A 13,441-nucleotide genomic window follows, 5' to 3' on the forward strand; every position below is an offset into this window, starting at 1 on the left:
CTCCATCTTCTGCTCTGCCGTTCTTAATGTGTTGGTTCTGTTTAAACTGGCTTCGTTGGTTATAAAGTGGCGCTGGTCTCCAGGTAGCCGGAGGCAGAAAGACAGACTCTCCATTCTCCCGGCTCTTTCTTTCATGAGAGACAAGAAAGGTCCTCTAGAAGAGCCCGCCATAGACTTCCCTTTACATTCCTCTGCCGGTCTATTCCTAAATCAGGCACAGTGGGCTCTCCATAGACATTGGCTCTGCATCCAGAATCCTGCCCCTACAGGTAGGAAGCATCTGGAGGAAAACATCGCATCCATACTGAGCAGATGTAGAAAGGTGTTTTTGTCATTATTCCCTGAATAGTATAGTATAACCACCTCATAGCATTTTTTACTGTAGTAGATGTTGTTAGTACTCTTTAAATGATTTTAAATGAGGAAAGAACATGCAGGTTCATCACGTAATAACAGCATGTCTGCACCCGTAGAGCTGGAATCGGTGCCTTACAATCAAGGGCAGTGTACCGGCAAGATGAACGTGCTACCTTGACTGGCACAGATTCATCAAGATTGCTCTAATTTACCTCTTGAGTCACCTGACCGCTGGTCCTTGAACAACGTTCAGGCTTTTCCCTCTTTGTATTAGAGAAAAGGATGGCTCTGCATAGGCAGCCAGCAGGGTCTGACCCCGAACACAGTCAGTGTAGCTAAATGCATCGGTCTGTATTGTAAAGAGCAGGGATGGTTTAAGCAAAACAAATGCCCGTGTGGTTCTGCAGCTCCTCCTGCTCATTTTTGTCAGTAGTTGCTGCTTTCTTCTACTTCCTTTTGCTAGAACTGCTAACAGGCGGCAGAACTGACCTACTTTGGATTGTGTTTTGTCTCACACTTCCTCTTTTCAGACAAAATCATTCATAGCCACACGATGGTATAAGTCAGTTGATGCAGAAAGATGGGTCTAAACAGCAGGAAAACCGTATGTCCTGACCATCGGAATATGTTTTATTTTATCCATTCCTAAAAGGTGATGGAAATTTTACGTCCTTAAAGGTGAGAAAAAGTTTACATATGGATATGTTTCATATCTGACTTTAAGGGATGTTTTTTAAGGTATTGAAGGTTGAACTGAAAGTCTCATGGTTGCTAGGCAAGGGTTTTACCACTAAGCTACATCCACAGCCACTTTTTATATTTTCTAATTTCATAACAGTGTCTCGCTAAATTGCTCAGGCTGACCTTGAACCTGTGATCTTCCTGCCTCAGCCTCCCAAGTAGCTAGGATTACAGGGGTGCACCACAGTGCCTAGCTTGCTCTTTAAAACTTTTTAGTGTATGACCGGGTTTGGCACAGAGATTATCAAATAATGGATTTTTTAGAAATTATTGATCAATCTTATTTATATAAGTATAATACGGTTTTATCCGAACTTGTAAATACTGTGAGACAACTAATCAGTTTTAGATCTTGTGAGTTTTTAAAATGGTTGTGCATTGTTTCAGTTAAGTCAGTCTGAGGTCAGAATTGTTTCTGTAGAAGCCTTGGAAATACTAAATGTTCATGAAAAAGTTTTAGCACGATGAGCCACTGTAAGTCACTCCATATGCTGAGGCTGTGTATCTGTTAGTACAATTTTACAGCAATCATGAAGAGCCTGTACCTTTTCGTTAACTGTTCTCAGTTATTTTAAATTTTTTTACTATTGTCAGAAGCATTTTCTGTTGTGGTTTGTGGCTTACTGTTATGTGTAAAAGAAGTTTGCTGGGCTTTTTTTGGTCCCCATTAAGTTCTGTCTAGGGACCTTGATAAGCTCTTGTTGGTTCTGAGATTTCAAATACGTGCTTTCAAATGAGGGCCGTATTGTTTACAGAGAAGTTTGCTGTTCTTTTGCCCTCTTGTGTTGCAGTGATTAATGTTTCTTGAGTGAAACCACCAACACATAGTAGTCACCACTGTATGCGTGATTTTAATGGAAATGTTCACAAAATTTAACCACTAAATATCACACTTGCCGTAAATTCTTGCTCGATTTCTTTTAAAAAGTTAGAAGGATTCTCTTTTAGTTATTGATACATTTTTATAACAAGTGGTTTTTATGCTCTGCCAAATGTAGTTTTTAATCTACTGAGGTCATTTCATGGCTTGATTCTTGATCAAGTCTTACGTACATTAAGTGCATATGTTCCCGATGTACGGGCAGTTGATTCTAGGGTCCCTGTGGGGACCAAATCTGAAGATTCTCAAGTCCCTTATATAAAATGGCGTAGTGTTTATATGTAACCTCCGCAGTCCTCTCCTCTCGCTAGATTGCTTGTAATACCCGGTAACAGTGTAAATGCAGTATAAATGGTTGCTATACTGTATCGTTTGAAGGCTGGTAAGAAGACAAAAAGTCTGTGTGTGTTTGGTACAGACACAAATTTTTAAACAGTATTTTCCACCCTCATTTGGGTGAAGCTGTAGATTTAGAATCCATGGGTGCAAAAGGCTGATAGTGTGTATTTGTGGCCAAGGAGACAGTAGCTAATAGTACAGGTAACTCAAAAATAGTATAGATAATATATAGATAACGGTAATAGTATAGATAACTCACAGATGGTTTCTTGTAGCGTTTCACATGTACTGTATAATTTCCATGGTTGCTAGTGCTGTACATGTCCGTGCTACTACTGCATTAGTTTACTTACAAATTAATGAAAAATACTCAGTTTTTTAATGTGGAATATAAAAAAAGTTAAACCCATGATGTAGAGATGGTAGTGGCGCCAGGGGATTGTGGGAGGAGAGGGGTTGGGCCGGTATTGGTCAAATTAGCAAAATTTCAGTCCAGAAGAATAAGTTAATTCAAGAGATCTGCAGTTCAGCGTGGTGATGATCATTAATGTGCTGTGTTGTTGAAAATTGCTAGGTGTAGATTTTCAGTGTTCTCACCACAAAAAGTGTGCGAGGTCACGCATATGTAAGTTAGCTCAAGTTCGTCTTCCACGGGGTGTCCGTGGTTTAAAAAAAAACATGTAAATGATAAATATGTGGAAGTTTTAGTTAAAACAAAAAGAAAGGAGGAAAGTGAAAAAGATTTTGAGGTCACTTACAGTTAATAGCGATCAGATGAGTAAATCGGCGTGAAATATAGAGGCAAGAAAAAGAAAATGAAGCTGTGTGGGTCACAAAATTATTTGTTATGAACTGTAAGGCCTTACGCAGAGTTCAGCCACAAACTTGCCTCTCGGGTGCCTAGTTGCAAAGGAAAGTGAGAGGATATTATAAACAACGTGGTCCTAAATTTCGACTTGATACAAACAAAACTGGTTTATTAAAAGAAACACAGTGTTCAGGTCAGGGAATCTTGAGCAGGCGTGACTGAATAGACTGAAAATGGCCTTACCTCCGCCAGACTAAAAACAACATAAAATAAAGGGAATGGCAGAGAAAGTGAGAGTACCATGTAGGACAGCATAAAAAGTTGCCTGAGACTGACATACTTGCTAGAGATCCCATGAATTGGAACCTTGAAGCTCGTGTCAGGATGGGTTGACAGGGTATTGTAGCAGCCAGCATTGGATAGTTCAGCTCCCCAGGCCACTTGATAGGTGGTCTGTCTCCTCTCCAAAGGAGGAAATCAGGTCTAGCTCCAACTCTTTAACGTTTTATTTAATTTTATTTATTTTTTGATGGGTACCGGGAATCGAACTCAGGACCTTATGCTTGCCAAGCATGCGCTTATGCCAATGAGCTATATCCCCAGCCCTGAACTCTAACATTTTAGACTAATGCAAGTAGTGCCTCTTTATATTTCTGTCTTTTTCCTTGCTTTCCACCCACTTGGCATATACTGAGATTGGAGGTTAAAAGAAATGAAATAATTAGAATCAGCAGTTTCAAGTTACAGCTACAAAATGTGTTGCTAGTATAAGCATGTTTGGTTTTATTTTTGAGGTCTCAGCATAGAAGCAGCGAATCCAAATCTTGCCATGTATTTCCAATAAGAGAAATACTCTGGGGCCCAAACCTTAAAAACAGGACGATGAAATCATGCAAAGTAAAGTCTGACTGTTCAGTTCCCTCTCACTGAGGACCTTAGCAACACATTCACAAAGATGTGGAAGACAAAACACTTTCCTTGACAGTCCCTACTGAGGTCTGGTTTGATGAAGAGGCCATTATTTGTTCTCGTACTGACAGTCACTAGCCTCTCACCTTTTTAAAGGTCATCTGTAAGAGGGCTGGCAAAAGTCACCTGTAGAAGAGGCTTAATGCAGATAAATAATCATAAAACAACGGTTGCTTCCGTGTACCTGTGCATGCATGTGACACACGTGTACCGAAAGGTGTGTCCTAGAAAAATGCTATCTTAAATGAGTCTCGTAGGAATTCATCTAGCCTGCATTTTAAAAGTAGATTGTCAAAAAAAATTAAATGCAAACATAAAAGTGGATTGTCCAACCTGAGATTACACCCTGTAATCCCAGCATTCGGGAGGCTGAGACAGGAGGATTGCTGTGAGTTCCAGGCCAGCCGGGCTGCATGTGAGTTCAGGGCCAGCTTGCACTACATAGTGAGACCCTATCTCAGAACAAACAAAGAAACAAACAACAACAAAAGATAGATTGTCCGGGCCCTATACCATCCCCACTGAATCAGTTTCCCTAGGGGAGAGACCCAAGAATCTACATCATAGATGAGCTCCCTATGTTGCTGTTGGAAGCAGCTCAGTTTGGAAAACACTTGACTAAAATGTTGTTAGTAGTTATCTCAGCAATAGATCATAGATGATTTTTTTCTTTCTCTGAATATTTAAGTTACCCACAATGAGTATTTCTTTGTGATTATTCTGACAATGCTAATGTAAAAAGTAATTTTGCAAGTGAACCTCAGCCAAATATTCCCTTACATTTTATGATTATCCTTGAAAATGCTCATCCATTTTCTGCCTTCTCATGAGCACACATTACTCACCTGAGTAAATTCCTCATCGTACTGGTCCCCTACCAGTACTGGTCTTATGCCAACATGCGAATTTAAATCAAGCTGCAATTGAATAATTTATGTATTCTGCTTAGCAAACCTCCTGGAGCCCATGATATATACTAATAAAACAGCACATAGTGTGACTAGTTAGTTTTAGGACAAATTAAGTGCCTTTGACTGATGTGTCATGCATCTTTGTACACTGAACAGAGATAAGCAAGTTGTAAATAAAAATTAACAGCATCATCAGTACTTTGCCTGTCAGAGCTGTAAGAATATTTGAAATTAATCTAGGCGTATGTTTTATCAGTCTCAACTGATAAATACTTTATCGTCACAGTACATTTGTAATTCAAAGTCAATGTGAACCCTGCTTTTTACGCTGAAAAACCTGGTGGCCATGAAGAAAATGGTAGATCCTGGTGTTTCTAATCAGTAGTAGTTCTGTATAACTCACAGGTGAGTTGTTTTTTCTTTACAACAGTGACTTTATTAAAGCAAATGAGGTAGGTAGTATGTAATCTAAGGTCCTCGGGGACAGAAAGTTTCCTTCATCATGCCCACCTGTCCTTTGTGATTCTGTTTTTTGTTTTGTTTTGTTTTGTTTTCCGGTACCAGGAATCGAACTCACAACCTTGCGCTTGCCAGGCAGGCGCTGTGCCGCTGAGCTAAATCCCCAGCCCCAGTGTCCTTTGTGATTCTTATTGCTTTCTTTTCTATTACTCTGATAGCTTTGTTAATCTCTCAAAGGGGTATAAGTAAAACTCCAGTTCCTGGAGGGCGGTTTGGTGCTGTTGTCCCTTTCTCTTTGAATCCCCATTACCTTTCTCCACCAGTAGCGACAGAATTCTGTGCACCGTTTGGTGATGTACACAGGTTCTCAGTAATTACTGGCACTTTGGCTTTACTAGAATTCTAGGGAGTAAGAGAGATCTAATTGTAATGCAGCTGAATCTGCTTCCCTAGAGGTACAGGAATTTGCAGCACAATTTATTTTATGACTAGGCTTAAGTCTAGTTTAATCATTTTCTGCTGCCAGACACAAATCATAGACCGTAGTGTAGGTTTAGGTCTTACATACAAAGTTTTCCAGCAAGGGGCATAGATAATTTTTAGTTAAAAACTGTGTAGCTTCACATGTTCATTTATCCAACAAATATTTATTGAGCAATGCCTATGTCAGCCAATATGTAATATTAATTGTCTTTCATCTTTAATATGGAAGACAGCTCTACACTAATTTTTCAAATGTCAAGTTACTTATGCAAGTGTAACTTCTATGGAGAAGTGAGGATGATGATTTCATATTAAAGAGACTTAGGCAGTCTTTTCTGAAGTAAGCAGTCTTCTCCTGCTGTGCGCTTGTTTGACAAATATAGCACATATGCTAATTTACTTTAGCTACCTGACATACCAAGAAAACTGGGTTGATCAAATTTTAAAGCATTCCACTGGTTCTTTGTGAGTTGCCATGCCAAAGGAAAATAACAGGAACTGTTTTATTAAAGTAACACCAAGGTGCTATATTAACACGTTTAAGCAAACAGATGTCCTATCCTTGATTCAACTGTTTAAGTATTTATAGATGGTGGTAAGGTAGAGGGCATTATATACCAACTCCAAGGTCTACCAGTTATCTCTAGAGAAATCAGGTAAATATCTCAGGAGTTTGTTGTAAGAAACTAAATAAGAACTGAAAGAAGATAAATTAGCACAACCTTTCTGGAGGGCAATACAGCTATACATATTAGAGAACTTAGAACTGAATATACCCTTTGATTGAACAGTTCTGCTTCTAGTACTGTGCCCTGAGGAAGTAATACAGGATACACAAAGATTGTTCTATATGGATCTTGATGATAGTGAAAAATTAGAAACAATCTAAAGATCAAATAGTTTGAAGTCGATTAAATAAATTATGGGCTAGCTCAAGGTCCTGAGTTCAATTCCTGGTACAAAAAAAAAAGAATAAAATAAATAGATTACGGTATATATTACCAAGAGAATATTATCAGTGCTTTGAAGTGGATCGAAGGAAGTTGTTCTGGTGCCCTCAGATCTGTGATGGTCACACGTGTCATACACGCTCATCAGTAACCTTCCTTATAACACCCGGAAATGGGGCAGGAGAGAAGAGATGCAGAAGATGAAGAAGGTGTATTTGCTCATCAGGTTTCGGAGTAGTTGTCCAAGGACCAGGATAGCCACACTACCCAGAGTTCCTGTAAAGTAGGGTCGGGGGGCCCACGGGAGGGGTTGGGGTCACTGGGTGCACTATTCGGAGAGGCAGAGTGGGTGGAGACTGCCTGTTTTGTCAGATGTTCGGTATTAAAAAGGAGAGATGCGCCTCTGAGGCCGGGGGGATAGAGTGGGTAGAGGGTTTTATTTTGTATCTTTTAGGGAGCAAGGGAAGGTGAGCACGTTGGAAGACAGAAAGAAGAGAATGATAATGGCCAACGTGTTTACAGGGCTCGTACGCCAAGCGCCACGCTGTGTGCTGTGTACCCAGGGTCACATTTGACCCTTAAAGCAGCCCCAGAGAGTTTATTTGCCCAGCATTGGAGCTGTGAATGACAACTCAGATTTGAATTTTGACTGCATCGGTCTAACCAGTTATATCCAGGAGTGAGAAAGACAGATACCAAAATGGCAGCAGCTGGGGTGGGAGGGGCTATTTGGTAGAGCAAAATCTGAGAGGAGAGGGTCCCCTGAAGCTGGTGAGGAATGGTAGCCTTGACTGAAAAATTCCGTAGAGAAGGAAGCAGGTCTGACTTGAAGCAGTCGGCGCATTGCAGTCGTGCTTAATGCAGCTGATACAGCGAAGACGCAGGACCTGTTTGCAGTGCGTGTGTTTAGTGGCTGACTGGCCCGGCTCTCTGATCCCCTTTTCCCGTCTCAGAATTGAACTCCTGAAGTGTCTGGGCGTCTCTGCATGCTCTGGATCGCCTGTGCTATTGGAGGCTAGTGTACCCCCGGATTCGATTGTATCTCACTCTCTCCATTAGAGCTTGTAAAACCCACAAGTCAGTGTTTGTGAAAATGGGCTGGGGCTTGTTCTATAACGTAGTGCTTTGTGTGCCTAGGTCAACTGTAAACCCGCTGTTCCCTCGTCTGTTCACTCCACAGACATTTACTGCATGCTACTCTTTCGTAGGCCTGTTCTGAGTGCTAGCGACACTGAGATGAAAGCCCAGCCTCTCCGGGGGCTGGTGGTAACTGAGGAACACACAGGGCCGTGGAACGACTTAATATTCTTAGGAATCAGAAGCCTTGGAAGTGTTTGTCGGCTGAGGGGTAAGAACGATGAAGAGAAAAACAGGCATTACCCCAGTGTGCCTAAGAGGAAATGAACCAGGATGACTTCGTACTCCAAAGGGAGAGATGTTACCCGGATGTTCAGAGGCAGAAAGAAAGAACCCTGCAGGAGGTCACAGTGAGGGAGGAAAGTTAGGGCCCCCGCAGAGCAAGGGAGTCTGCAAGTTAGGTGTTGAGCACAGGGGACTCCTTGGAGGTGTGACCGGCTCCCTGGCGGATGCAAGGAGACAGCTGTGTACCAGGCAGGACCTAAGTGTGCCGAGAACCATGAATTTGTAACAAGACCAGTTGACACAGTTGATGTGTTTTCTGCCAGCGCGTAAACGTTAAGACACCTGTAGCCTCTCTTTGGACTGACCCTCCAGCTCTTCTAATTAGAAGGACATTTGTCTGTAAGAACTAAAATCCTTGGGCCAGGCTGGGGATGTAGCAGAGCAGCACAAGCGCCTGCCTGGCAAGCGCAAGGTCCTGCGTTCGATTCCTGGTACAAAAAAAAAAATGTGGGCCAGAGCTTTCACATTCTGTGAAATTCCTGGCTAACTTAGATCTAGAGGCTTCCAAGGGCACAGGCAGGGATTTAGCTACAACTTGCTAGCCGTCTCCCTTGAAGGAAGGATGCCACGGTGCCCAGCCCACACAGAACACCTGCCCCATCCGTTCCCAGTGGTTTAGTTTCAGGCTAACAGGTTTTCCCTAAGTTTGTGGCTGCTCTGTGAGGATTCTTGCTTGCGAGTGACAAAAATGAGCTGCAAGTTAAGCAGTAAAGCCTTATCAGGGTCTTAGGGAGCTCACAGCTCCCGCTGAAGGGTTAGACTCACAGAAGTGGAGACTAGACACCAGCAGGCCAGGCAAAAGAGGGTCCCCAAAACCTGTGGCAGGGACACTCTAGGAGTAAAAGCAACGCTGCTGCACTGATGGCAGGGCTGCTGTTGGCATCTCTGCCCGGCAATGGTCCCTGAAAGCTCCTGCCGAGCCCTCTGCCTCTGCTGTCTCTGCATTCACTCTCTCTGACCCATCCCAGCGTGGATTCTCCTTGGCTTTGCTTCTTGGCGTAGCTGGCTTCCAATTCAGAGCCTGCAATGGGTGGTCTCACGGCAGGGTATAGCTCAGTTGCTACCAGCTGAGCTTCAGAACACACCAGAAAAAGGAGGGTGTGCCGTTTTATTTACTGCAGTGGACATGGGCTCTGGTGGAAGTTGGAATGGCGGTGGGCACAAAGAGTGAACGGTGTCCGTCACACTGCCGCAAAGCGTAGGAGTAAATGCTTCAGCCCTGCGCTATTGCGAGGAAGTGGGCTGAAGGCGGTAGACGTGAGTTTCTCTCTGGTTCCTCTGATCGGACAGTCTGAGCCATTTGTGCTGAAGGTTGAAAGCTTTTGAACTTTTGCATGTATGTTTCTCACAAAGATTCAAGGAACAAGAATGTGAAGAGGAGCATTTCATCATGTTCCACTGTTACGGGCGTTCCGCAAGTAGATGGCTAGGCATTAAAGGCTTCTATTCTCCTGTGAGTCTTCAGTGCTTTACAGGTTGCCTAGAAAACAGTGCGCCCTTGGGAACTGTTTGTAGAACGCATTAATGAGTGCTTGTTGAACAGAATAGTGCTCTCCTTACCTGCGGATCCCTTGAAACTATAGATGTACCAAGCTGTAGATATACTGTGCTTCTTTTCCTATACATGCACACAAAGTTACCTTTCAACTAAGGGTGCCACGCGCTAGGGCTAAAACTTGAGCAGTTTGAGGTGTAACAGCAGAACTAGCATGAATTTCCTTCATAATTTTCACAGATGGAAGATCCATTACTCTAGGTCTTAACAACCTCGGCACACGCCTTTGTTCTTTTCTTTCCGTCTGAAGCTGGGAATTTTCATCTTTTCACGTAAAAGCAGCACTTCCCGTTTTCTGTGTGACATATCTGAGCTGGCAGCATGACTACTCCTAAGCTTTGGGGCCATCAAGTAAAATAAGGCTTATGGGAACGGAAGTACTGCCGCCCTGCTGTGATCCGGCTATAACGAAGGCGGCAACTAAGTGATAAGCCGGCAGGTGGTGCGTGCGGTGTGGAGAGGAGTCACATCTCGGGAGACGCAGAGCAGTGAGATTCCACCACACTGTCAGCCGGCACACAGCATTAAAACTCATCTTCAGTAAGTTTATTTTTCTGACTTCTCCATGTCGTATAGTATCTTTGGACTTCAGTTGATAGTAGGTGTTTGAAATGGTGCAAAGAAAACTACAGGTAAGGGAGGACCGCTGAGTGTATTCTCTCACACGTGTGCCGGGAGTGTCATTTGTGTCGCACACTCTACGGAGCGCTGTTCGCAGGGTCAGAGTGCTTTGCCTTAATAGTAAAGAAGTAGTGAGGAACGGGCAGGGCTGGCAAGTAAGAATCAGAGCATGAGAATTAGGATGTGGACTGAAGACGTGCCGCACGGGGAGGAGGTACGCTGAGTCGGAGTCAGGTCCCGAGCTTTGATGGGGATTGTGGCCGCCCAGGGTGGAAAGGGCTGCGCTGGGGAGACGGTGGCTGGGGGTGTGTGGGCCCGGCGCCTGCGGGCGCTGGAGCGCGCGGCTGTGCTCGGCGTTCGCGCTCTGCCGACCCTGGCGTTTCTCAGCTCGTTGTGGGGAAGTTGTGTGCACGCCGGCCGTTCTCCGAGTTACTCCAGTGCAGACAGGTGTAGCAAGCCCTGCGGCGTCCTGTGCTTGGAAAGCTCTGAGAACAGTGCCGGACACATGGTAAGTGCTCCACAGCCATTTACCGAGTGAATACAAAGGAAAAGGTGTCAGGGATTGCGTTTGAGCCAGGTGGAGCCGAAAGCTGGATGTACCCTTTTACCTTTGGAGCTCTGTCTTTCCGCAGGCAGCGTCACCCGCGTTGCATGGGTCAGGTGCGGTCCCGTTCTCGGCCACCCTCCGCCCTAGAGCGGCTCCTCGTGAACGGAGCTCTCTGCCTACAGCAGGCCGGCATCTGGGCTCCCTGCATTACTCTGATCTTGATCCAGTAGCCCCTGTTTTGTGACTGCTGACGTTACTTTAAAAATACACACACACACACACACACACACACACACACAGGTTTTTAGCTGTCCTCAGTGACAGAGATGACCCTGTGTGTCTCCTGTCACGATTGGAAATGGAAATTCTAGTTCATGGGCTGCAGAGGACCTGGACAAGACCCCCAACTGCCTGTACGAGGGGTCCGGCGAAGCATGAAGAAAACACAGTGTTCGTAACGCACAGATGGGGCTGGCGGGCGGTCAGTGGCTCAGGATGGCAGAGACAAAGACCCCTTTGGTTGGCCCGCTTTCCTTTGTCTATGAGAAGTGCAGGGCGAGGGGCAGGGGGCCTTACCTGGAACAGCGATGAAGTAGTGGTGGAACGCGCGAGTTTAACATGGGTAAAGAAGTGAAGATCCTTCCCCACCCCAGGGTGCTGGTGCCCCCCCTGTGTGGTCCGCAGCAGACCCCATCCTGCCCTGTGAGCTCCACAGCCCCGTTAATCATCAAGATCTCAGGACGGCCTCAGACATCTGCTACACTCAGTTCATAGTTTGTGGTCCCCAACAATGGGCTTGATGCACTTTGAATCGTACCTTCATGAGAATCTACAAAGGAAACCAGTGAGGTCTTCTCTGCTGAACAGATACCGAATATGGGGCACAGAGAGCATGAGCATAGGTTGTTTTTGTCCTGGGTCATGAAGCTGCTACGCAATGGAACCGGAACTTGAACCCGTGAAGTTGACTTTCAGAGCTTGTGTTTCCTTTCGTAATGCAGGGCAGGACTGGGGATGTAGCTCAGAGGCACAGGGCCTGCTCGGCAAGTGCAAGGTCGTGAGTTCGATTCCCGGTACACAAAAACAAAACAAAACAAAGCAAAGGATGTAGTGCGGGGCGGCTGCTTTATCATCAGAAGTGTTCTCTGAAAGGTCAACCAAGCCTTCCCCTGTATGTGCATTCCTTCCATCTCAGCATACTGTCCGGCAAAAGCCTGGCTATATAGAATTTAGATACAGCATATCCTGCACCTTTTGAATTGACCATGTGACATGGGCAGATTTGGTATCAATTCTCCCGAGTTTTGTAGATTTGGGTGTTTTTAACTTCATGAACATTTCAGTTCAAATCCTTTGTATTTTGCCAAAATTGCCTACATTGTTTCATTTAGTTAAGGTTTGCAGGGGTGAAATATAGACATTTAGTAACTGTCTAACATCTAAGACAGAAATAGAAATTTTTAAATCTGGAATCTTTAACTTTGGAAAATGACATCCGTGATTAAAACTCCAAAACTTCCATTTACAGTGCAGCCTGGTGACACATGCTTGTAATCCTGGCACTCAGGAGGCTGAGGCAGGAGGATCCACACAAGTTTGAGGCCAACCTGAACTGCGTATCAGGCCCCTGTCGAAAAGATTTTTTTTTTTTTTTTCATTTGTGTACACTTATGAGTCAAAAAGTCCTTTGAATTGTGCCCAAAACAAGAGATTTTTTATGCACCTTAAATGGCCCAAAAGGCCGTCAGGACAACCAAGGGGCGGCAGAGCACTCGGGGAATCCACTGCAATCCCCAGCACTCCGCTGGAGCCCAGCACCCACGAGTCACCGCCTCGAGGAGTAGTGTCGCCGCTTCGGTGCCATTTTAAGCAAGGGTGTCTCTTCGTCAGATCCAGCCAGTTGGTTTTTATTTTTTCCCTTTTTTTTAAAAAAAAACTTTTTTTTCTGCCTTTGGGAAAACTGAAGTTCTAATATATATTCTCCTTTCTTTTACAGAGAAAAAGGCAAGCATATGAATCTAACCTCATCTGCAAAGGGCTGCAGCTAGAAGCAACAAGATCAGTAAGTGTTCGTCCCTTACTCCCCTGGGGTGGCTTGTTCCTGCAGATTGGAGGGCTGTTCGGAGTCTGTGGACGACGCGGGAAACATCAGCCTGGCCACGCCGCAGTCTCGGCTGGGAGGGGAGTCGCTCAAAATCTGCATTCTGTAGACTGTCATCGTTTCTTCCAGGAGCCCAAGGATTTACTAATAAAGGCATAGATGAGTGGTTGTTTTCTTCCTTTAAAAGCCTTGTAAAAGAAGCTGGGAATATAGCTCAGCGGCATAGTGCCTGGCTAGCAAGTGCAAGGTCATGAGTTCAATTCCCGGCATCCAAAAAAATGAAGATTCTGATTCTTTG

At 44.4% G+C, this 13,441-nt stretch overlaps 1 protein-coding gene across 5 annotated transcripts in view; it reads left to right on the forward strand.

Moving 5' to 3' along the window:
- Nucleotides 1-13,441, forward strand: part of Ano6 (anoctamin 6) — a 190,321-nt gene that overhangs the window by 109,716 nt on the left and 67,164 nt on the right. For all 5 annotated transcript variants that reach the window (XM_005406593.2, XM_013505697.1, XM_013505696.1 and 2 more), the window contains one exon: nucleotides 13,039-13,104. In XM_005406593.2, the coding sequence (XP_005406650.1) occupies nucleotides 13,039-13,104 (66 nt within the window). The remainder of the gene's footprint in view (nucleotides 1-13,038; nucleotides 13,105-13,441) is intronic.

This window comes from Chinchilla lanigera, unplaced genomic scaffold (genome assembly GCF_000276665.1).
Source record: "Chinchilla lanigera isolate Chin_1 unplaced genomic scaffold, ChiLan1.0 scaffold00099, whole genome shotgun sequence".
Classification (NCBI taxonomy): domain Eukaryota; kingdom Metazoa; phylum Chordata; class Mammalia; order Rodentia; family Chinchillidae; genus Chinchilla; species Chinchilla lanigera.